The sequence below is a fragment of the Erigeron canadensis genome, chromosome 3 (genome assembly GCF_010389155.1).
Source record: "Erigeron canadensis isolate Cc75 chromosome 3, C_canadensis_v1, whole genome shotgun sequence".
Classification (NCBI taxonomy): Eukaryota; Viridiplantae; Streptophyta; class Magnoliopsida; order Asterales; family Asteraceae; genus Erigeron; species Erigeron canadensis.
Genome location: NC_057763.1, coordinates 10,903,749 through 10,926,392, shown reverse-complemented (window position 1 = coordinate 10,926,392; position 22,644 = coordinate 10,903,749). Strand labels below are relative to the sequence as shown.

Here is a 22,644-nt window from a genome sequence, read left to right as displayed (position 1 = left end):
TAATAATAAATAAGAATTAATGGGTTGATGGTTGGGTGAAATCAATAGACACAATTGTTACCTGAAATGACCAAAACCATTGTTGAACTAGAGAAGTTATAAAAAGGCGTCTCGGGGTACCGGTCTTAATAATTAAACTAGTTTGTACAAAAGAGTCAAATAAGTTGTAAACTTGACGGGTACGGGGTTGAAGATTAATTTGAGTCTCGGTTTCATCAAATGTGCAATCTTAACGTGTTGTCGAACGAAATCAAGATGGGTGACCTTTAAATTATTTTTTTAAATCAAAACTCTCTCTTGCGATTAATCCTTCGGGATTACAAACAAATTTCACTAACTCTTGCAACGTGGCAAATCGACCACAAAACCTGCTTTTCTCTTGAATCACATTTCTTAAGACAATTGCTTACAAAAAGTCCTTGTGAACGATCTCGGATTTGCCGGTTACTATACTGCATACGAACGGGTACACTGCCCGTGCGTGTGTTGTATTCAGTTTTCCAGTGATTCGTGTTTTATAAATTTAAAGCTAGATTTCACACATCAACACAGTACACTTTGTACCAAACAAGTAATGCCTCCACATTTTTAAGGCAAATACTACGGCTCTTAATTCCAAGTCATGAGTTGTGAAATTCTTCTCATGTATTTTCAAATGTCGTGATGCGTAAGCGATGACCTTTTGTCGTTGCATTAAAACACAACCTAACCCTTGATAGGAGGTGTCACAATATACGACAAAATCATCGTTACCTTCTGGTAATGCAAGAATCGGTGCACTACAAAGCATCTTCTTCAACATTTGAAATGCTTTTTCTTGTTTCTCAGTCCATAAGAATTTCTTGTCCTTCTGAGTTAAGGATTTTAATGGTTGAGCTATTTTAGAGAAACCTTCGATGAATCGTCGGTAATAGCCAGCAAGACCTAAAAACTGACGGATTTCTGATGGTGTCTTGGGTGCTTCCCATTTTTCCACAGCTTCTATCTTTGCAGGATCCACGTGAATACCCTTGCTAGTAACAACGTGACCTAAGAACTGTACTTTCTCAATCCAGAAATCACATTTTGAGAATTTGGCATACAGTTGCTCCTTCTTGAGCAGTTCTAAGATTTTCCTCAAATGTTGCTCGTGTTCCTTCTTACTTTTTGAGTAGATGAGAATGTCATCGATGAATACAATGACGAAATGATCCAAGTATGGTTTGCATACACGGTTCATCAGAACCATGAAAACAGCTGGTGCATTTGTTAAGCCAAATGGCATCACTAGAAATTCGTAGTGGCCATAACGAGTGCTGAAAGCTGTTATAGGTATGTCTTCTTCCTTCACCTTTAGTTGATGATAACCAGATCGTAAGTCTATCTTTGAATAGAACTTAGAACCTTGAAGTTGATCGAATAAATCATCAATTCTCGGAAGAGGGTATCTATTCTTAATCGTCAAAATTTTCAACTCACGATAATCGATACACATTCTAAAGATCCATCCTTTTTCTTACCGAATAAGACCGGAGCTCCCCAAGGTAAGAAACTTGGTCTAATGAAACCTTTATCTAACAGTTCTTGTAACTGATTAGATAATTCAAGCATTTCTGACGGGGGTAAAGGATAAGGTGCTCGAGCTACTGGTTTCGCTCCAGGTGCTAAATCAACATGAAACTCTACTTGTGTAAATGGTGGGAGTCCTGGTAATTCTTCGGGAAATACGTCAGGAAATTCTTTGACTACTGGCACCTCTTCTAATCGTTTCTCATCTGAATTCTTTTCTTTCACGTGTGCTAGGATAGAAAAGTATCCTTTCTTCAAGCACTTCCGAGCTTTCATACACGATATGATGTTTAGTGGTGTGCCGCTTTTCTCTCCTTGCATGATAATCACTTCTCCATTCGGGAGAGGAATTCGGATTGCCTTATCGCGGCACAAGATTTCAGCATGATGTTTCGACAACCAATCCATACCGATGACTATGTCAAAGCTTCCTAATTTTACAGGCATTAAGTCTATTCGAAAAGGAAGACCGGCTAAGTTTATAGTACATTCTTGAAATATTTTGTCGGTAGACATGAGTTTTCCATTAGCTAACTCTCCTGTACACTTAGCATCTAATTTATCGGGAATTGTATTAAGTGACGGGGTGAATTCTTCAGATACAAACTATTTTTGAGCACCAGTATCAAATAGAACAGATGCGTAGAAGTTGTTGATAAGGAATGTACCTGTAACGAGGTTAGGGTCATTCCAAGCTTGTTTTGGTGTGATAACAAATGCTCTCCCATGAGCTGGTTGGATATTCATGACATTCAGCTTTGGCAATTTGGCCTCCAATGCCCCTTATCTCCGCAATGGTGACAACCTCCATGTGCGGTTCTGATATTAGTAGGAGGGGTAGTCTTACAATCTATTGTAAGATGGCCATACCTTTTGCACTTTTCACAGTACTTGCAAGGTCCTTGATGATTACGCTTGCACTGGACACAAACAAGCGAGTTTCCCTTGTTTTGCATGTTATTTCTCGGCCCCGCGTTGTAGGCTCTTATGTTATCAGGCTTCCTGAATGGTCGAGGAGTAAGGTTCCTTCCTTGGTTCCCATCCCATTTCCTTTTACTATCAAAGTTCCTAACTTCAGTAGTCTTGATTACTGCCCCGTGACAAATTGCTTGATCCATGAGATCATGAGCTAAACGGATAGCATTCGAAAGCATAACGGGTCTTGATGCCATCACATTCCCTTGGATAGATTGAGGAAGTCCCTAAACGTATCGCTCAACTTGTTTGTACAATGGCTCAACCGTTGTAGGGCATAATACCAACAATTCGTGAAAACGCCTAGTGTAGGCAACAATGTTGTTTCCTTTCACCGTCAAACCCCAAAACTCCATTTCTAACTTCTGAAACTCATTCATCTAACAATATTCTTCCCTCATCATTTCCTTAACTTTGTCCCAAGGAGTTGCATTAGCATCATCGATTCCTACAACATCAGCATATGCATTCCACCAAGTAAGAGCACCACTAACAAAAACTGACTCAGTCTTCTCAAACCATTGTAATAGGCCTACCCCCCTTCAGTGCCGTGGAAGAAAGTTGGTTTTCAATTTAGGAAATCCTTTTATAGACCGACCCTATTAGAATTTCCTCGCACTTGTTGACTAGTCTTACATGCAACCATACCCATTCCTTTCATCTGACTAGTAGTTTCTTTCTTTCCAAAGTTTTTACTTGCTTCAGCTGCTATGATGTCCTTAACTTGTTCGGCGACTAGTTTGTCGATTTCACTTTGTGTCATGGAGATGATTTCTTCTTCTTATTCATCGTTAGCACACTCCGGCTCAACAATTGGCATTGTCTTCTTAGCCGGCTTAGGTAGAGTTACCTTCTTGGCTGGTTCAGGTTTCTTATTCTTAGCAAGTTCCGACTTTCTTTTTGTTGAATCGGGGTTAGCTCAGGGTGACCTTCTTAGTAGAGTCGCGTTCTTAGGAGGCGCCATTTTCTTAGATAAAGAAAATGTTTTGAGTTAGTAAGTTTGTTACAAATATACTAAAATCTTAACTTAATTAATACTTAACCAAGTAAATTCGAAAATAATAGAATTCTTTAAAATAAATCAAAGACTTGCAAGTATATAACACAATTGTATAACCAAGTACCCATGCATTATATTTGGAAAAAGTACATAGTACATTGATCTAACATATACGTGTTCTCTAGTACATCAAAATTAGAGAACCGTATCTTTCCGAAGATTAGCCAACTCTTGCATTTAAATTACGTTATCCTAATATATATATTTCCTAATATGGGATTCTACTTCATCATCTTTTATATTTTTTCTACTATATATAGGCTTCTAATAACTTGTTCTTTCTTCAAGATCTTTTCTTGGGGTGAAGTTTCTTTTTCTTGCTTCCAGAAGTGGAGGGCAACTCAGTTTTGAGATCATCTATCTTCTTTTGCAAATTCTTGATTTTGGTAGCCATCTTTTTCATTTTCTTAACATCGATATTCCTATTTGTGTTGAGATCCTCGAGCAACTTTTCATGATTTCCCTGTAAATCATCTAGGACGTGCATGTTGTTATAATAGTCTCCAGTGAACTTAGTGAAAATTTCCCTCATACCTCCATCCGTATTTATGGCAGCATTGTGTCGATTTCTAGGCTTTCCATTTCATATTCGGTCGTTGCAAGTTTGGCTTCTAATTCATGGACTTTTGCCACAAGAATAGGCACAACGTGCTGAGGTGGCTCACGAGTGATGGGAAAATCCCTTGGCTCGAATGGTGCTTTGTTGTATTCAGGCCATCCCATAGTTTCCCTCCAATTATCAAGAGTTAAAGGGACTTCAGTTTCATCATCGGGATTAACACAAGGGTCAATCACAGTTGGTGAGTCAGGAGGTGATTCTTCATTATCTAGGGGTTGTTCTAGATCACTAAGGCACAGGCCATAATCCATATCATTCATTTCCAAGTCAGGAACTATTTGGTCGACGCTATCGTCAGAAATCCACCCATTGTGATTTAGCTCTAGATTTATACTTTCACTAGATTCCGAAATCCATCCATTGTTATTTGCCATTTTTGTATTAACAAGAATACTAAGGCATGAAATTCTAAGGCATGATCGAACTAAGGCTTTTATAAACTAAGGCATGAAAATGTATATTCTAACCATGTATGAGCATACTGTCACAGAATAGTTATAGACTAAGTTTATTAATGCAGCCTAATAGTTCATATATCAGGCCCACTAATGCAACCTAGTTCACTATAAAACTTGGCTTTGATACGAATCTGTCACACCCCCAAAATATTTTATTTTGCGGAAACAGAAGGTGTGAACAAATAAAGAAATCACAACACAAATTATAGTAAACGACCTCTATAATGAGATGTTTTTAGAAAATTTCATATATAATAACCATAGGTTCTTACAAAAGATGTGTACACATCAAGTACAAATGATATTCTTTAAAATCATGAGAATATTAACAAGCTAAAGACATCTCAAAATGTTTTCTCCTAATATATGTTGTGACTCCAAAAGCATGCATCACGTATAAGCATCAAATAGCTCAAGTACCTGAGAATACACGTTTAAATTACGTCAACATAAAGTTGCTGAGTTCACGGTTTTATAATAAGAATTTACCTTTGGATCACAAGATTTATATAAGATATCGCATGCATTACGAATATCAAGATAACATGGTTATTCAAACCAATAATATTTATCACATGCATATACCTTGGAAACCGAATACCTTAACATCATACGATTCACGTATATATAATAATAATACCCTCTTGTGATGCTAAAATGCTCAACGCGATCACGATATATTTCAAATATTAATTATCCATTGCAAGTGTTAGTGCGACTAACCTGGATAGGGGTGTCAACCTAATAGTACTATTTATAATATTTGCGTTGTAAAGTTTAATCGGTCCAAGTTCCATTTAGGGGATTTCGAGCCAAAGCACTGTAATAATAAAAATATAAGCATAGATCATTTTAAGCAATTGTGTCCATAAAAACAAAACAGTTGTGTATTCTCAGTCCCAAAAATAGTAAATAGGGATCCATGAAACTCACCTTAGATCGGTGATTGATTAGTAACGTAAAAAGGTTGAGAATGACGATGATGATGAATGAAATATGATTTGATTTATAGTCTTGGTTTAAACTTAATTTATTTATAATGTTATTTATCAATACGCTTATCAACGTAAGAAACTTTGGGTTTTTTTAAAAATCTTTCATAAGCTTTTGTTAAAAATACAATTTATAAGTTATCAATTAGCTTAAGATATAAATGAGAATAAGAAGATACTTGAAAGTGTTTCTTTGAATTGATATGAAATGTATTCGAAGACGAATACGAGTGTGTATATAATTATATACATATAACGAAGAGATACTTTAAATAGTAGGACTATAATTAATACAAAAATGTATTAATTATAGGATGAAGAGATACCTTAAATGGCAAGAAAAACCAATATTATATTTCAAGTTGTGTTAGGGTTGACGTAGGTCGTGTATTATCCCGACGGTAAACCAAGTTGCATTTAGAATGCGAATAGCAAACCGTTTGCAAACTACAATCCGCTCCGTTGGTATACCCTAGAGATGCCCAAGGTCAATGGCAATCACGTTTAGAAATATAGTATGGTTAAAAAGGCTATCAAGGATATATTCTATCCATAAATCTGACAATTCGAGAAAACGAAAACAATTCACAGATGGTGAATAGCGATTATATGAAATGGGAGGTGTGATTTAGAATGAAGGCTTAAGGTTGCTATTTATAGGAAAAGTTTTGCAAATGAAATGGTAAAATGGTGGTGGTTTGGCCGTGGGAAGGAAGATCAACCTTGATCATCAAGGTTGATGAGGTGTAAGAATATGGTGGTGAAACTTGGAGGTAAAGTCTCAAATAGTAAATGAGGATGTCTAAGTTTTATATCCATGGTAATTTTATGTAAGACTTAATTTATATAAATGTATAATTTTTATACATATTATACATACGTACTAGATATTTTTATAAAGTATTAGGAGGTTTATTTAGTTAGAAATGATAACGTAAGTCACGGTATAAAAGTCTTGATAAAACTAGTTAGTTTGCTATCTTTATAACCTCTAATATTATTTACTATAATTATTTATATTTTCCGAATTTTTCGAGAGAGATAAATTATAAATTAAAAATCATAATTGAGTGAAGAAATACTAGAAATTAAGTTTCTCAAAGTCTCAAGTCCATACGAGAAAAGCTTATACTAAAAGTAGATGTTTTATGAATTTTCGGAAATTTTGAACCTTTTATTTACTACCCATCATCAAGATTTTTAAACTTGTCAAGATAGTTTATTTAGTACTTTGATTAATCACATAATTAATAAGAAAGCTTAACACATATTCATACACTTAATCATGTCTTATCTTAGCCTAAAATGCCCTAATCAATATAATCAAACCCTAATTGCATATAATTAAGTTAAATTAATAAAGTGAAAATTTGACGGATGTCACAGTTTAGACTATTTTTAAAAGGATCAAATATGAATGATAGTTTGTCATCCATGATTCCACCCGGTCTACATCCAATTCATATATTGCCATCCCATAATCTTTAATACACAGAAAATGTAGCATTTTTATTAACTTTCTTTGGTAGATTACAACTAGACATGAATATTCTATAAAAGGTGGCACACAAAAAAGACAAAAATTAGTAAATCACATAATATCAATATTTTCTAAACGCTAATAATACTCAAATTTAAGAGTAACACAACATCATAACTTGTTTTTTTAAAGTTTCCAGTATATGCGAAGTTTGTGTAAAATTCCTGAAAGCACTCCCCAGAATGTAATCTCTGCAAATATCACATATAGAAGTGTCCCAAATTTTTCTGAGTTCCAGACATCAATGAAGATATGATTTTGGATCCAATTAACCTGCAATATGCAAAGTATTAATAAATGTTCTAACGTGTGAAAAAGATTTAACATCATATATATTAGCTATTTAGCTTATTACTACGTTCTTGGATGGTTAAATTACCAGATTATTGTCGGAGCCATTGTAATACCATCCGTTTATGAACCCTGCTAAAATGCCTTGTGCTCCGAGAACAAAAACCAGCATGGCGTTCATTCCAATCCATTCAAATAGCAAAAACGGAGTACGTTTTCCCCAAACATCAATCTGTGTAATCAATTGAAACAATTAAAAAGTTTGATCTTCATAGAGATGAGCCTAAAAATATGATTGAGATGTGTGACAACATCAAAGGTGAAAATGAAGAGAAAAACATGCATGTTTTACTAGTTAGATGACTATTCAAAAAACATGTGTTGTTACCACTGATGTAAAATGCTAGATAATGTTGCATCTTTTATAGTTATAACGAACAATGGATCAATAATTTTCGATACCAGGATGTAAAAAGCTGAAAACACTATTCCGGCAGCTCCAGCAGTAAAACAAACATAGCTGAAACTATATAGTTGCTTGTTGATAGGAATCGCTACATAAAATCAAAAGTCCTTTCATGGTTAGAATTCAAAAATAGATCAAGTAAATTTTGGTCTTCAAAATTAGGAACATTATATATTTACCATCAGTAAAATGAAGAAGAATTGCTATGATCAATAAGCCAAACCCCATTGAAACCCATTGCTTCAGCCTCTCTGCATGCCCCTTGAAGTGTAGCAGGACATGTCCATAGTGTATTCCAATTACACCTGACAGAATTGCTGAAATTGAACTACAAAACAAAATCTTGATAAGTTGATACTATTTATGTATACAGCTTTTTTGTAGGCATGTGTGTACCTTAATAAGCCTTCGGGTTCAAAGGGACCTCGACACCAAGTAGGGGCGTCTGGACGGAGATCACCAGCCTCTGGAGAGGCAAGAGTGCAGGCCTGTTAAAATTTTTTAAGAACAGAAGTAAACATAACTTGTATAAACTTGGTGAATATCTCTGAGTGTAATATATGCACCCCCTTCCCCCCCACCCCCCCCAAAAAAAAGGTTTTAAAAAAAATTAACAAAAGAACCTTTAATCGAATCCACACAGGCATTGAGTAAAGATGATTAACACCCCAAACTTCTCTATCGACATATCCAACTGCGTTACAAGCAGGACCGAGATGCCCTCTCATACCACATTTAACCTGAAATCACAAAGACAATAACTTGTTTTTTGTTACAAAGTTATTCTGCCGTTCCTTTTCCACCTAAGGTGAGTTATTTTGAGAACTCATTAAAAAAAACTCAAGAACTATTCTGGACCACACATTCTTTCCATCTTTCTCTCTTCAATTAAATAATAAAATTCACCCAAATCATTCAAAATGCTTTATCTCACAAACCGTAAATCGTTAGACGAAACAAAAAGCATGGTAGTCTTAAAATTTCGTCATCTTTCAATAGAGATCTAATTTGATATACTTTTGATGACTTTTTAATTTTCATTTTTTTTTATACTTACACATAACTTACACATATGTAAGTTGAACAAAAAATATGATTTGGAGCGGGTTTCACCCTTAAGGATATTTATAAACCAAAGCTGGTGGGGGTGATAGGTTATTGAGGGTGATAGGTCATAGTATGATAAGTCATAGAGGGTGATAGATCATAGGGGGTAACCGGTGATGGGTGATCTACCTAATGGGCTCCGCCCTTAACCGCTATGGCTCCGCCATGGATTGACGGGCTCCGCCCTTAACCTTCATTGTTGTGTACATATGTTTATTTACTAATTACATGTGAAAACAATGATCCTATACATGTGTAGGTACACAAGTACAAGAGGAAAAAAACGAAAATTAAAAAGTCGTCAAAAGTATATCGAATTGGATCTCCAATGAAAGAGGACGAAATTTTAAGACTACCCATGCTTTTTGTTTCGTCTAACGATTTACGGTTTGTGAGATAAAACATTTTTAATGATTTAGGTAAATTTTATTATTTAATTGAATTAAGAGAAAGAGGAAAAGAATGTGTGGGCAAGAATGGTTTTTAAGATTTTTTTATTTGTGGGTTCTTGAATAACCCTTCTTCTTCCACCCCAATTCATCATAATATAGTCAAACTTACGGTAAAAGTTTCTGATTTATCTCCTTCGCCCAGTGTAAAACTCCAATCAGGAACATATAATGAGAACGTCGTAATCATGTAAATAAGAAACGCGATGAACCCTCCAAGCCTAGTTTCAAACACGTTATACGTCATGGAAAAAATAAATCATTCATGAGAATATGTAACTATCTGGGCTCGGAAAGCAAGTCAGCTTTTGGGATTAGTCTTCTTGCAAAGCAAGTAGGACATCTAAGAATATTACTAATAAAAGAATATGATATATATCAGGATTAATTACCATTGCCATCTGTAAGCTGAGAAAATGGAGAAATAACCAGGCTTAATGACTAAAGGTCTAAGTTTCGCCGTGAAAGTTTCTATTAGAGCTACAAACATGTACACCAACGCTATTCTCTGCGAAAGAAAGTCAGATATATAAGCCTTTGAAATGTCAAGAATATGTACCCGGATTCCTATCAAAAAAGATTCATAAGAAAGCATATACCTGAAGGATGCCACACCATCTAATTTCCTTCATATCAACTCCATAAACCAATTCATCTGGTGCATGAGAATACCCTCCTGCACAAATAATTAAGATGCTTAATTGCTCAATAATGCATTTCAAATGATAAAAGAAATGTGCACTTTCATTATGAATAAATTTACCTTGAAGTAAAATTCCCCAAAACAACATCTTCAGGGTTCTTATGATTATTTTTTTCACTGCATACTTCATACTTGGAACCCTCTATGTAAATTAAGTTAAAAGTTAGGACGTGGAAATTCACATGGCGGCACGACAAATTTACTTTGGAAATTCACATGGCGGCACGACAAATTTACTTTGTAATTAGCTAGCTACTTAGCTGTACCTTGAGAGCAAGGGCAATTGCGACACCAACAATGAAGAGAAAGAACGGCATAACGAAATCAGCCAAGGTGCAGCCATTCCATGGTGAATGATCAATCCGTTCATATACTCCTCCAGCGTCATCTACTAATATCATTAGCTGAAAGAACGAAAAAATGTGTTTTAAGTCATTTTTATAATTTCATTCCAAGTACTTTCTTCCTATTCTAATGTTTACAACTAGTAATTTATATTTAAAAGCCTGTAACCTCCATAACATTTTTCAACTTACTACAATGGTTAGACCTCGAAATGCATCCAAAGTTGCAACTCTCTTACTCTTTTCCTTCAACACCGTTGCTGGTTTTTCTCCGTCGTTAATTTCCTCATGTTGTCCGGTTCCCTTTTTGCTCTCGTTGTTGATGTTTTCTCTAACAACGACGGGAGCATGAGCAAACCCTTCTTCTACTCTCTTAAGATCCTCCATAACTACCAAACTCCTCTCCTTTTGTCTCTTGATAGACACTTCCTAGCTTACTTAATTAGTGGATACATACACTAAACACATGAGTATATATATACACACACATCATGCATACATACAAATACTAACAATAATAAATATATGAAATGAAATTAACTAGTCTTTATTTTAATGGAAATTACTAACGAATGTGATCAAGCCGGCCATATTGATGGGTCTACTATTATTTTGACTAGTTTGCTAAATAACAAAAAAGAAATCCCAAAAATGTTATTCGATTGTCAACAGGTAATAGACAACATACAGGTGTAATTAAGTCAGTCCATTGTTTTAATCATTTTAGATACATGTTTTGGATTTGTGTATTAAATTATTGATAGTTGGAAACGTAGTTAATCTTTTGGACTCATACAGCCTCTTAATTAATAATGACAAAAGTTCCACAACTTTTTGACAAGTCTGCCTGTGCATATATACTTATACTGTTTGCAAAGAGTATAACCGATATACGGACTCTCTTTCTTACTCTATCCATTTGGTATTGTCCGTTTAAAGATTTATAGCGAACGGATGAGGGCTTTTTATTATAGGCAGAATATATGACAAGTATATTTGATAAAGATATATTCAGCTAATTAGTTGTTGTAATTCTCGTAACTGTTTTTTTTACTACTTCCTTGGTCTCAGGATATGTTTACTAGGCGTGTATCGTTATTGTTAACACGAAAATTAAGTGTTAATGATTAATTTTTGGGTAGTGATACTGATTTCTTTATTATTGAATATCAAATATCCGTCTCACCACCAAAATTTGTAGAACAAACTTATCATCAAAAGCTGTCCATGGAGTAGTACTAAAACTTTCAGTTTGTGTTTTGTTTGTACAGCCAATCTGGTTTCTTAGAACGTGAAAATGAGGGTTCAATTAATGTGATTCTAATCTAGCGATTCCCTTACGGTAAGGTGGTGCCTTTTGTACGCCAAATATGTGTGTGTAGTTTTTATATCGATTAGCCATTATTTCCCCTGTTTATAGGGAATTCGTGACTTAGTCCCCAAGTAGGGTTTTGGCATGGAGCGTATCGTTTCCAAGAATAAGTGATACGATACTATGTTTTCCCTTAAATGTGGGGATTAACGATAAGTACATACGTATCTTTTCCTTATTTATCGAAGATTGAGTCGTCCTGGGGCGTATCCTGCGTGTCAGCATCTGGATCTGGGTGGATACGTCATCATTTTTTAAAAGTGACTATATATATACCTAGAACACATCATCGCATGTTGATGATGTCCTCATATTCGTTTTAGTAAAGAATGAAACATGAAAATGTAAGCAGGTCATGCTAAGACGGCAATTTGAGTTACATTTCTACTTTATTTTTTTATTATTTTTTTGTTAACATGCGTCATTTTATATATGTTGTAAATGATGGAATATAAGCATATTATTAAACATGTAATAATCACGAGTAAACGCAGGAAAATGTAGATTATGTATAGCATACAATTGTTTTTTGAACAACAAAAAGATCACGTCTAGCATACAATTAATTATCATAAATAATAAATCAGTTGACTTGATTACCTTTAACCGTTGTCGTGACTTGATCAAAGAAGTGATTTATAAACCAAGACTAACGAATAAGGTTTTAAAGTAAAAACCTTCTATAGTCTCACACACAACACATCGAACAATATCCGGAGATTGCTAGATCTTGAATCATCAAAAGCCAAAAGCTCTAAGCTTGCTTTCACTTTTGTTTCATCGAACACAAAGAAGAAACAAAAGTAATATTTCTGTCGAACTATAAAAGGTCCATAACCAATCCAAAGCTATTATTATTTATAAAGTATATGTCTAAAATAAACTAGTATTTTATCCCGCGCGATGCCCTGGAAGATGATTTTTAAAAACATGGAATAATCACTAACACATATTAACTCCGGATTGTTGGCGACAAAACTATGAAATAGATAAACAATAAACAATAAAAAAAATGAGAAAATCTAGAACTTTAAGATATTTTATCAACACTTATGCATAATAAGCCGATACCTGATGTTTAAAAGCTAGAACTTTTCAAGTTGCAAGCGTATGTATAAGAATGTAGTTGATATAGACTGACAACGTAGTGGCACGGTGGACGAAAATGGTGATGAAAACGACGACATTAATAATCAAAATACTTTAAGATTTTTAAAAATGACAATTTAAAAAATATATTAAAGTATTTATTACTTTTAGAGAAAATTTCTCGGATCGTCCATGTGGTTTACCCTAAACATCACGTTTCGTCCTTTAGTTTTCAAAATGACACTGGTAATCCTTTATAGGTAGATAAGGTTCTGATTCAGTCCTTTAAGTTAACGTTCGTTTATTGGTCTTCGTTTTCTTTCTCACGTGCTTCCCACGTGAGAGTATTTATGTCTTTTTTCATTATTAAAGGACTAAACTTGATATTATTCCTTTTATTCCTTCCTTCTTGTTCATATCATCAATATCTACATCTTATCTTCTTCTACATATTCTCCTGACCCTCTACCACTATCATCACTATTCACATCTCACAATCAACCAACACTAACAAAATTGTAATCAAAATCAAAATGAAAACAAAACAAATTTGAGAACCTCACTGATTACAATTACAACAATAATTATAAGATAAAAAAATAAATATATTAAACCACAACCAATGCCACAACCAGTCCACCATCCTCACTAATTTCAAGATTCTATTTATTCATTTCAACCTCCCTTTGATTTCATAATTATTTTAATTTCAAGATTCTATTTATTCATTTCAACCTCCCTTTGATTTCATAATGATAATAAATAATGAAAATAAAGCTGTTCAAAAGTAAATAAATAAAAATAACAAAACCTCCCTGATTTCTGGTGATGACTGACCAGCCCAGCAAACGGTGACAACACCACAGCTGAAGATGGTCGCTGGATTTTTAGATAGTAGACCCCACCGCCTAAGGATTTGAGAATGATCCAGCGAACATTGGCCGGAAATTACGGCAGTAAAGTTTTATCGGAAATCACTCTAGGTGACTGATCTTTTTCATAAGTTTTTGTTGGGATCTGAAAATAAATCAAAAGATTTTAGAAAATAAATATATTAAAATTTTAGAAAATAATCTTTTGGCCGGAAAAAGATAACTCAAAAAATATATTAAAATTTTAGAAAATAAATCTTGAGAAAGATAGCTAAGTTGAAGGAGTAAATTCAAAAACTATATAAGTTGAGGGTAAAAGAAAAAAGGTAATAAAGTCAAAAGGCAAGGTAAAAATTTATGTAATTTGAAGATAAAAGGTAAAAATAATTATGCACAGTTGACTTGTACATGTTATGCATAAGTAATTTGTACTATCTATATTACTTTTTAGTATATAGATAATTGTTATGAATAAATATTAAAGTTACCGACTACTTCAAGTTATCATCCAGTTAAGTCAAAAATAAAGTTAAAGATAATGGCACCGGAGTGTAGGCAACTATGACTAAAAGGTTATGTAATGTAGTGAACTACTTGACTAGCTATTTAGTGTAACCACCTTTGTAATTCCACTAACAAAAATAAAGTTATATTCGTTGGTTTCTTTTATCTTCTTCATTTTATCACACGGACTATGCAACACAACCCTTAATGAGAATCTAAACCCAAATATATTAACCCACCCGATTCATCATATCATCATCAATCAATATATCTTCTTCTATCGATCACTATATATCTATATCTATATAAATTTCTCCTTCGCCGTCGTAGACAAATGGTTTCACCACGCGGATTTATTGTATAATACTAATCACCACACTATACCATGATCAGATACCTCAATGGGTTTTGCTTTATTGGATTCCACAACTATTGTCAAAGATACAAATGGAAATGGCTCACGAATGATGCAAAATCTCAATTAAAGTCCGATCATGTTGCCTGAAATTGTTGATGTTCTTCACCGTTGCCGGAATCTGATATTGTTCTTCACTATCGATGGAATCTGGTGTTGTTTTTCATTGTTACCATTCACCATCTACTCGATAAATATCCATCTATTAATCTAACCATTTACACACAAATTTGATTTCTCACTAAAACCCACAAATCTTCAAACTCAAACGGATGGAAAAGAGAGGTCGCTTGTTACCGGAATCTTCAAAATCAAAACCGTCGCCACCATGATCAATGTGGTGTATTTGATAGAGAGAAAAGGTGTGTATATATGTGTGTGTGTGTGTGTATATATATATAAAGTGAATATCCGGTACTACCTGAGCATAGGAAAACATATACCCAAGACCGGTTATTCCGGACACGGTCTACCTCAATACGAATCTCCCTAAAAAGATGGAAGATATCACTAAAAGAGGAAGAGATTTACCCTAATTCATTTTCCTCCTCTTCAAGTCTTCTAACCCCTATATAAAGAGACAGATCTATACCAAAGAGCATTCATTAATCTCTTGAGAAAAACCCCAAAAACATTGACGTAAAGCAGCCTCTCAGCCCTTTGACCGTAAGGGAATTGCCTCTCTAAAATCCACAAACGTTTTCCAACCCAGGGTCGGAGCCATTAAACGATTCTTGGATCAAACAATGAGTAATTCTAATTGTTTTGGGGTTTGTCACAATTTTCTAATAAACTAATGCTGAAAAGTAAATATCCGATATTACCTGAGCATGTCGTTTCTGAAGAAACAACGTAAATAGTTGGAAAACCTAATAACATTAATTAAATTAAAATACTTGTTTGGCATCTTCGATCTCATTGTACGACCGAATACTATTCTACCCAATTGCTAGACTGTTGGAACTTAATCACGGCTCAGATTCTCGTTAGATTCACTTTGCCTAATTACTAGTGCTGTCGTTAGACTCACACTAACCAATAACCAAATTCTCATTAGATTCATTGTTTAAGCATTAATGACCTAAAGTTTGTGTTACTAATTCATCTTTTAGTTAACCGGTTCTTAAGCCATGACCAGAAAATAATTATCTCCAATGACCACAGTGCTCGTTTCCAATTCAAAGGGTCGCGTATGACATTGTTAAGCATAATGTTCTATTCAACCTAATTACTATGGGTCTAGATCCCTCAGTTACAAGTGAATCAGTTTTTACAACTAGTTATAGACCGACTAGTGTTTTCCATCTTAACATATTAGTCCTAGTGTATGATCATAGACAACCATCAGAATTAAACTAATATATTCACATATAGAACCGATAATAATTTGAAGAACTAGTAAAACATGGATCTACGATAAACAATAAAACATACTCCAACAGATTCTAACAAATAAAGTAAAACAATAAACGTCTAAATGATCATATTGATCCAAACAAGTATTCATCCTACTAGCCTGACATTATTAAAGGAATAACAAAGTCTGAAAAGATTAAAGACATTGTTTACCAAAAGAAAGTAAAATAAAAGAGTAGGTCTAGACCGTGGATGAAGATCAGAAGGTTTTAGAGCTACAAAACCTTCTTTGAATCTGCAACTACAAACTAGGATTGAACAGGGGCGGCTAGGGCTACTGAATCGGCTTGAGGGTTAGTTCGACTTAAATAGTGATTTAAGTCGGTTGCTGATCTGGGCCCCCCAGCAGTGCTGGATGGGCTTGCGAGCGGCGCTGGATGAGTGGGAGCGGCGCTGGCTTGGTTCCCAGCAGCGCTGGGCGCTCCTGTTTCATCTAGTGCATCTTTGTTTGGCTCCCGAATCTCCTCCTTGTGTCTTGTAACTTCATAGGCCTTCATAGGCCTCCTTGCATCTTCCGTGAACCTACGTAAACATATGACTCATTAAGTACCAATAGTTCCGGAATAATAACACACTTTAGACATAGAAATGAGTCCTTTCCATAGGGGTTTCTACAATTTGGACGCTCATGAAACTTGTAAGGGGCAGGGTGGTGATACCAATGTGGCTTGTTCAAGTCAGTTAGGTGTGTAACAACCCCTAATTTCCGACTAGGACAATCTACTTGGATTTATCTAGGTATTTATCCCTAGAGGTTTATTAAGAGAAATAGCCTTCTAGACATTAAGACATAGAGATAATTGCCCTCTAGTTCAATGAAATACCATAGATGACTGACTATATTAGAAATGCCATAAACAATAACTATAGTCATTCAAGACAATCTCATACTATAAATTAGTTCTAACTGAACTTTGTGAAATATCAATGAATCAAAAACTTTATTTCGAGAAGTTAAGTTATAAAAATAGTTGTACAAGATTCACAATTGGTGATAATCTTGTAAGTGATAAATTAAGGTGTTAATCAAGCAAAAAGGCCATTGGTTGGCTGTTTTAACCAAAAACAAATCTGACAGAAGCCATCTTCTGTTTTGTAACGGGTAAACTTGGCATGTGAGGGCATTTTCAAGCAAAACTTTCAAAGTAAAAGTTGTGGAGAAACGAGTTAAGAATAACCACCAACTAGAATTACTCAAAAATACTGAACTAAATGAAAGATATGATTTTTCTACTGAAACTGGTCAAAACAGTAATTTTGTCTGAATATTTTATGAAATTTGAAAATTTTTATCTCCTAAACCAAAAGGCTCCAGGAGGTCATACTTGGTGGAAAGTAATTTCAATGTGTCGTGAATTTAAAATAAAATCATGGGGATTTTTCTTACAATCAGAACATCAAGAACTTTTATAAAACTTCTAATGTCGCAAGCAGTGCCTATTCGGGATAGTTTGTGTTTGGATAATTTTTAAGGACACCAAACATCATCTAAAAATTCACCAAAAATTCACAAAAATACTAGATACATATAAGTCACTGTGTAAAAATCATGAAGGTCCAAATAATTCGGCTTGACCCCATTTCTTAAAAATCTGAATTAAAAACAGAAAATTTGAAAGGAAACTAACCATTTGTATAATGGGCTAAAAGGTGCACTAAAGACCATAATGGGCTAACCCGACCCAAATACTAAACCCATAGAACCATAAATCAGTAGGCTCACTTGGCCCAACAAACCATAAAGTCCAATAACCAATATAACCCACTAAGCACATAACCCAAATAAGGTTAAGCCCAATAACTAAATTAAGCCCAAGTCACTTAAAAACCCATCACACTTTAGGCCCAATTGATAATGACCCATAACACTTAAATGACTTATATAAACCCAAGAAATCATATGGCATATCGAGAAAAATGTGAGTTAAAGGATAAGCGTAAACATTGTAACCTGAAATATAACTAAACGGAATGAACATAAGTAATTACGTTAACCAATCTATAAATTGATATCACAAATGCTAATTCATCCTAAAATCGGTTACACATCAAATGATGAATAAGGTTAATATAACTTACCGAAATTCTAACAACTTACAACTACATGTACTTAAAGTGACCTTTTACACCATCAATCTCTATGATTAAAAAGATGTGAATGTTAGCAATACACTTGGATTCCATAATTGGTGAGAACTTAATAAAAGTGGCATTTCTAAGTAATGGCTTAAGATAGGAACTTACGTATATTAGTCCTATCGTAGGGATAGTCTTGGCTTGAAATATGATGGAGGAACATAATGGATATATGGCCAAGGAAGCTATAGATGGGAAGTACCCATTTTGGATAGATGAGTATAATATGCGGCATATGAAGGTGAGTCATAGCCCCCTTTCAAACTCTTTTATATGTTTTACTTTCGGGGTGAAAAGCATGATAAATAATCCTTTGTTTTGAATGTTATCAAATAAAGTTATGGTGAATGTTATTTATAATCCTTTGTTTTGAATACTCGACTTTCTGTACATCTCATTGTTCCGCCTTAGTTGGGGTGTTACTGAAAATGGTATCAAGAGCCAAGGTTATAGAGAATATTGGAGTTCCTACGGGAATTTCAAAACTATAGCCACTTTTCAAAACGATTTTTATAGTCGAGTCGAGCATGAGGTTAAGTGGATTAGTTTGAGCTTTACATGGTAGGACCCTAATTAAACATAGAGTCATGAATCTATGTTTAACTATGAGAGAACCATGTAAAACTCAAACGACCACTTGGACTTATGTTCAAAAGGATTCCTTTTCAAAAAAAAAAAGATCTTTATTAAATCCGTTTTTATGAGCATACGGGTTGCATTTAGACATTCACCTAAGCATATATAATGATTCGAGACTTTCTATATTTAAGGACTATGCTAATCTAGTAGGATTTTCCCCTTATGCACATTAAAAATGAAATGAATCTAAGATTGAAACATAACCGTTGATACATGGTACTTTATGCTATAACATGTGAATTTGAGGATGATTTGATTGCAATGTGGAGGTTTATAATGTGCAATGTGGACTTGTAATATCAATTTGAAAGTTTAAAATGTGCAATGTGAAAATTTTGTGAGAAATGCATGCATAAAAGCTTCATGATTCATAATGTTGCACTTAAAGTAGTGTATGCCTTTTAAAATAATGTGATTACTATGAGGCATGAAATCACTTGAGATATGATTGTTTAAATTATTCGGCAATGAGGTTGATTATTCATGGTAGATTTGAAAGAGAATATGAGCATGACGAGCGGATAGAAAATTTTACGGACAATAGAGATATAAAGGTTTCGCCCATAAGATTGAGCTATAGGGAAACTAGCATGTGAATATGATTGTATAGTCATGCCTTACTATTGGGATAGTTATTGTGCCCTAAGGTTGAGCTATTTGAGGACTAATACATGGATGATTTAATGATTATATAGTTCTGCCTTACTAGTGAAATAGTATGATGCTCTAAGATTTGACTATTGAGAACTAGTAATTGCTTAATATGATGATAATATGGATAGTCCATACTACCAAGATAGATATCGCATGTTGAGAATTGATCGCTTGAGAACTAGGGAACGCCCTGGGAAATTCATTATAAATTAGAAATTTTCTAAGTATGAAAGTTGACATTAAGTACGCCTCCGATATTCGTTCACTCGTGCTCTTTTTGAAAATACTTAATATCCTATCTCTCATGACACCGCTATTCATATCTGACATACGAAAACGTGATATCATCGGTGGAGCATCTTTCCACAAACGTTGGACGATATATCTTAAGATTTATAGTCCCGATATATGAGGCGACTCTACCCTCTTAGAAACTACACATAACCTTTGTATTCGATCTGAGATGGCGCAAACATATGGAAATGTCAAACTAAGTCGGAGATTTACGAATGGCGAGCGACACTAAGGCCTTATGACGATACAATGTCACTAGTCGAACACGTACCCATACTATCTAGACGACATACCATGAGGAATGTAGCCTCGAAATTTTGTGCGAAATTTCTATTCTAACACGTATATGCGAACATCCATCTATATTATTTAAGTCAATGAGGTACATGTTGACGTCATTGAAAGTTGGAGTCTAATGGGCAACGTAACACATAGAAGTGAGTTCCTTAACTCGCGCAAGGAGTCTGATTCGAGCCTTAGTGAATCTTTTGTTTTATATTTCCTACTTCATTCATTCGAAACCAAATTCTATATCCTTGACATTCTTGATAATTTAAGGTATTGATCACCACTGCTTCCCTTCAAAAGTTGGTAACCTAACAACATACAACTCACTTACGCAACATTCAGTAATGGCGAAATCAAGTAAGTAGTACTCCGCTCTCGCTGCGACGTCAATGGATGCAAAAGACATTCAGAAATCAGTTGTCAGTTCATGGAATACTTGGGATAACTATGTAGCAAAGAAGATGCTATTGGTTCACGAACATAACATAGGCAGTGGAAGATATATTGTATGTCAATCAAAGTACAAGGAAGCAAATTTTCACAAGCGACGTTGAAGCATTCCATTCAACTCACCTAAAGATATTAATCTGAGTTGACGTCTTATTTTCGTTATGAACTCTTACTCCCCACTTCCACATTGAAGCTAACCAAATGAATTTCGACAATCTCGAGGACCAAACATGATGAAAGCATGGTTCTTCTTCTTTCCAAAGATTTACGATTCCCTTAATCCACGGATGACTCCACACAACACCTGAAAGTGGTGAGACCAAATAACTAGCACCACCCACTCGCAACGACTTTAAGAGAATGAGTCACTCGATACAAGGAAGTTCAAGAAACTAGCGAGTCAAAGAAGTATAGTATAGAAGATACTATAGACTAGTATACCCAATGAAAGCGATGCCTTGGATATGGTGTACATGTGAGCGAGTGTAAAGGCAATTGAACCGAGGCCTCAAAGTGATGAAGGAATTAAAGGTCCTTTTATCCATGTAAAATGGAGCCTTGACGGAAATTAGAAGAAATCCAAAGTTACCGTTGGAGCGAAGATGCAAAATTAAGAAGGATAGGAAGTAATATAAGAATTTTGTGGCCCCCGCAATTTGAAGATAAATGAAAAATGATTTGGGACTACTCTGGAGGACAAAAGTAGATACAAGTAGGGCTAGGAAATCTAGCTAATTGGAGGTCGTCGGGAATGATAAAAAGATTTGGCGAATTGAAGGCTGCCTAAGAACATAAGAAAGCAAGGTAATTCGAGGAACCTAGCTAAAAAGATGGCTAATGAGCTTGCTTAGAAGGGAAAGCAAGATGAAACGAAGAGCATGAAATCCCTTACATTTATCTAGGAGAAAAATGTTAAGGAGGTAATCGCAAGAAGGAAGATATTCGAACAAGGAGAATGAAGCACAAAACTAAACTTTATCGTATAAGAAGAGCTACTCAGTAGCATTACTGAAGGTGATGTACAGTAGAAAGTAAAGTAAAGGAAGGAGATTAACTCAAACGATAAAGTGAAGATATTGACGTCATCTACAAGATGTAGTTCTGAAGGTGTTCATTTTTATGGCGCTCCACGCATTATACTTTAAATACCTATTGGAAAACCTTATCGTAGGACCAACTATTAGTAGAGCATGATCAACTAAGCTGAGAGGAAGCGATATACGACCAACGGCCGATGGAGGCAAGCTTTGCTAAAGAAGGGGAGTATGGTCGATAAGTAGAGGAAACATGAGTGATGGATATTCCCTCAAGGTCAACGGTCGTATGGAGGTAAGCTAAAATAAGGTGAACTTGGGCGAGAAAAAAAATTTAGAACACATGGTGAACAGTCAAGAACCATTGACCCATGAAGTAGTGCGCCCAAGAGAAGTGAAGAAGGAAAACGACATGAAATCGCTAAGTTAGTAGTAAAAGTAAATAGGAAATATGACGCTAGAATTCAAGGCACATACTACCACAACGATCAAGGAAGTTGATCGCTGACCTAAGTCCCAAACAACTACAAACTCTGGAAAGAGCTAGTCATGGAACGTTTGAATGAAAGTATGATAATTCGCTTATGTGACAAGCCGGGGAAAAAGACGAGTACCCCTAAGATAAACTCCAAGGACTATCGACTGTGCGTGTGTTAACCAAGATGACAGTTACTCTAGTAGGAGATGGATCCGAGTGGCAAAAATGGTAAGGAGTATGGTGATCCATAAGAACACGAAAGAAAAATGGAGAGAACTAAATGGTTAAGAATAGGACGAGGTACGAAGCTCCACCTAAATTATGTTACATCACAATTCCCAATAACATTAGGCTGGTATACTTGAAAAGACGCTTAGCTTAGAAAACTAAAAATAGATATGAGGCTTTAGAAAGCAAGGTCATTAGAAGTTTTGTGGATGCCCAAAAGGAC

At 34.9% G+C, this 22,644-nt stretch overlaps 1 protein-coding gene across 1 annotated transcript; it reads right to left on the bottom strand.

The window, feature by feature from the left end:
- Window positions 1-7,318: 7,318 nt before the first annotated feature.
- On the bottom strand, window positions 7,319-10,939 carry LOC122591489 (heparan-alpha-glucosaminide N-acetyltransferase-like). The gene is made up of 12 exons (XM_043763754.1): window positions 10,745-10,939; window positions 10,475-10,612; window positions 10,269-10,350; window positions 10,105-10,181; window positions 9,904-10,013; window positions 9,618-9,726; window positions 8,573-8,689; window positions 8,346-8,437; window positions 8,129-8,277; window positions 7,946-8,037; window positions 7,572-7,715; window positions 7,319-7,465 (listed from the first exon to the last, which is right to left on the bottom strand). The coding sequence occupies exons 1-12, from the start codon at window positions 10,937-10,939 to the stop codon at window positions 7,319-7,321; spliced, it is 1,452 nt and encodes a 483-aa protein (XP_043619689.1).
- Between the last annotated feature and the right edge of the window lie 11,705 nt (window positions 10,940-22,644).

Bases quoted from the DNA above. Each gene is read 5' to 3' on its own strand.
- LOC122591489 (XM_043763754.1), bottom strand. From the start codon at position 10,939: ATGGAGGATCTTAAGAGAGTAGAAGAAGGGTTTGCTCATGCTCCCGTC. The intron at 10,351-10,474 runs GTACAGCTAAGT...TAATTTACATAG, and splicing joins CAATTGCCCTTGCTCTCAAG to AGGGTTCCAAGTATGAAGTA. The intron at 10,182-10,268 runs GTAAATTTATTC...TTATTTGTGCAG, and splicing joins TTGGGGAATTTTACTTCAAG to GAGGGTATTCTCATGCACCA.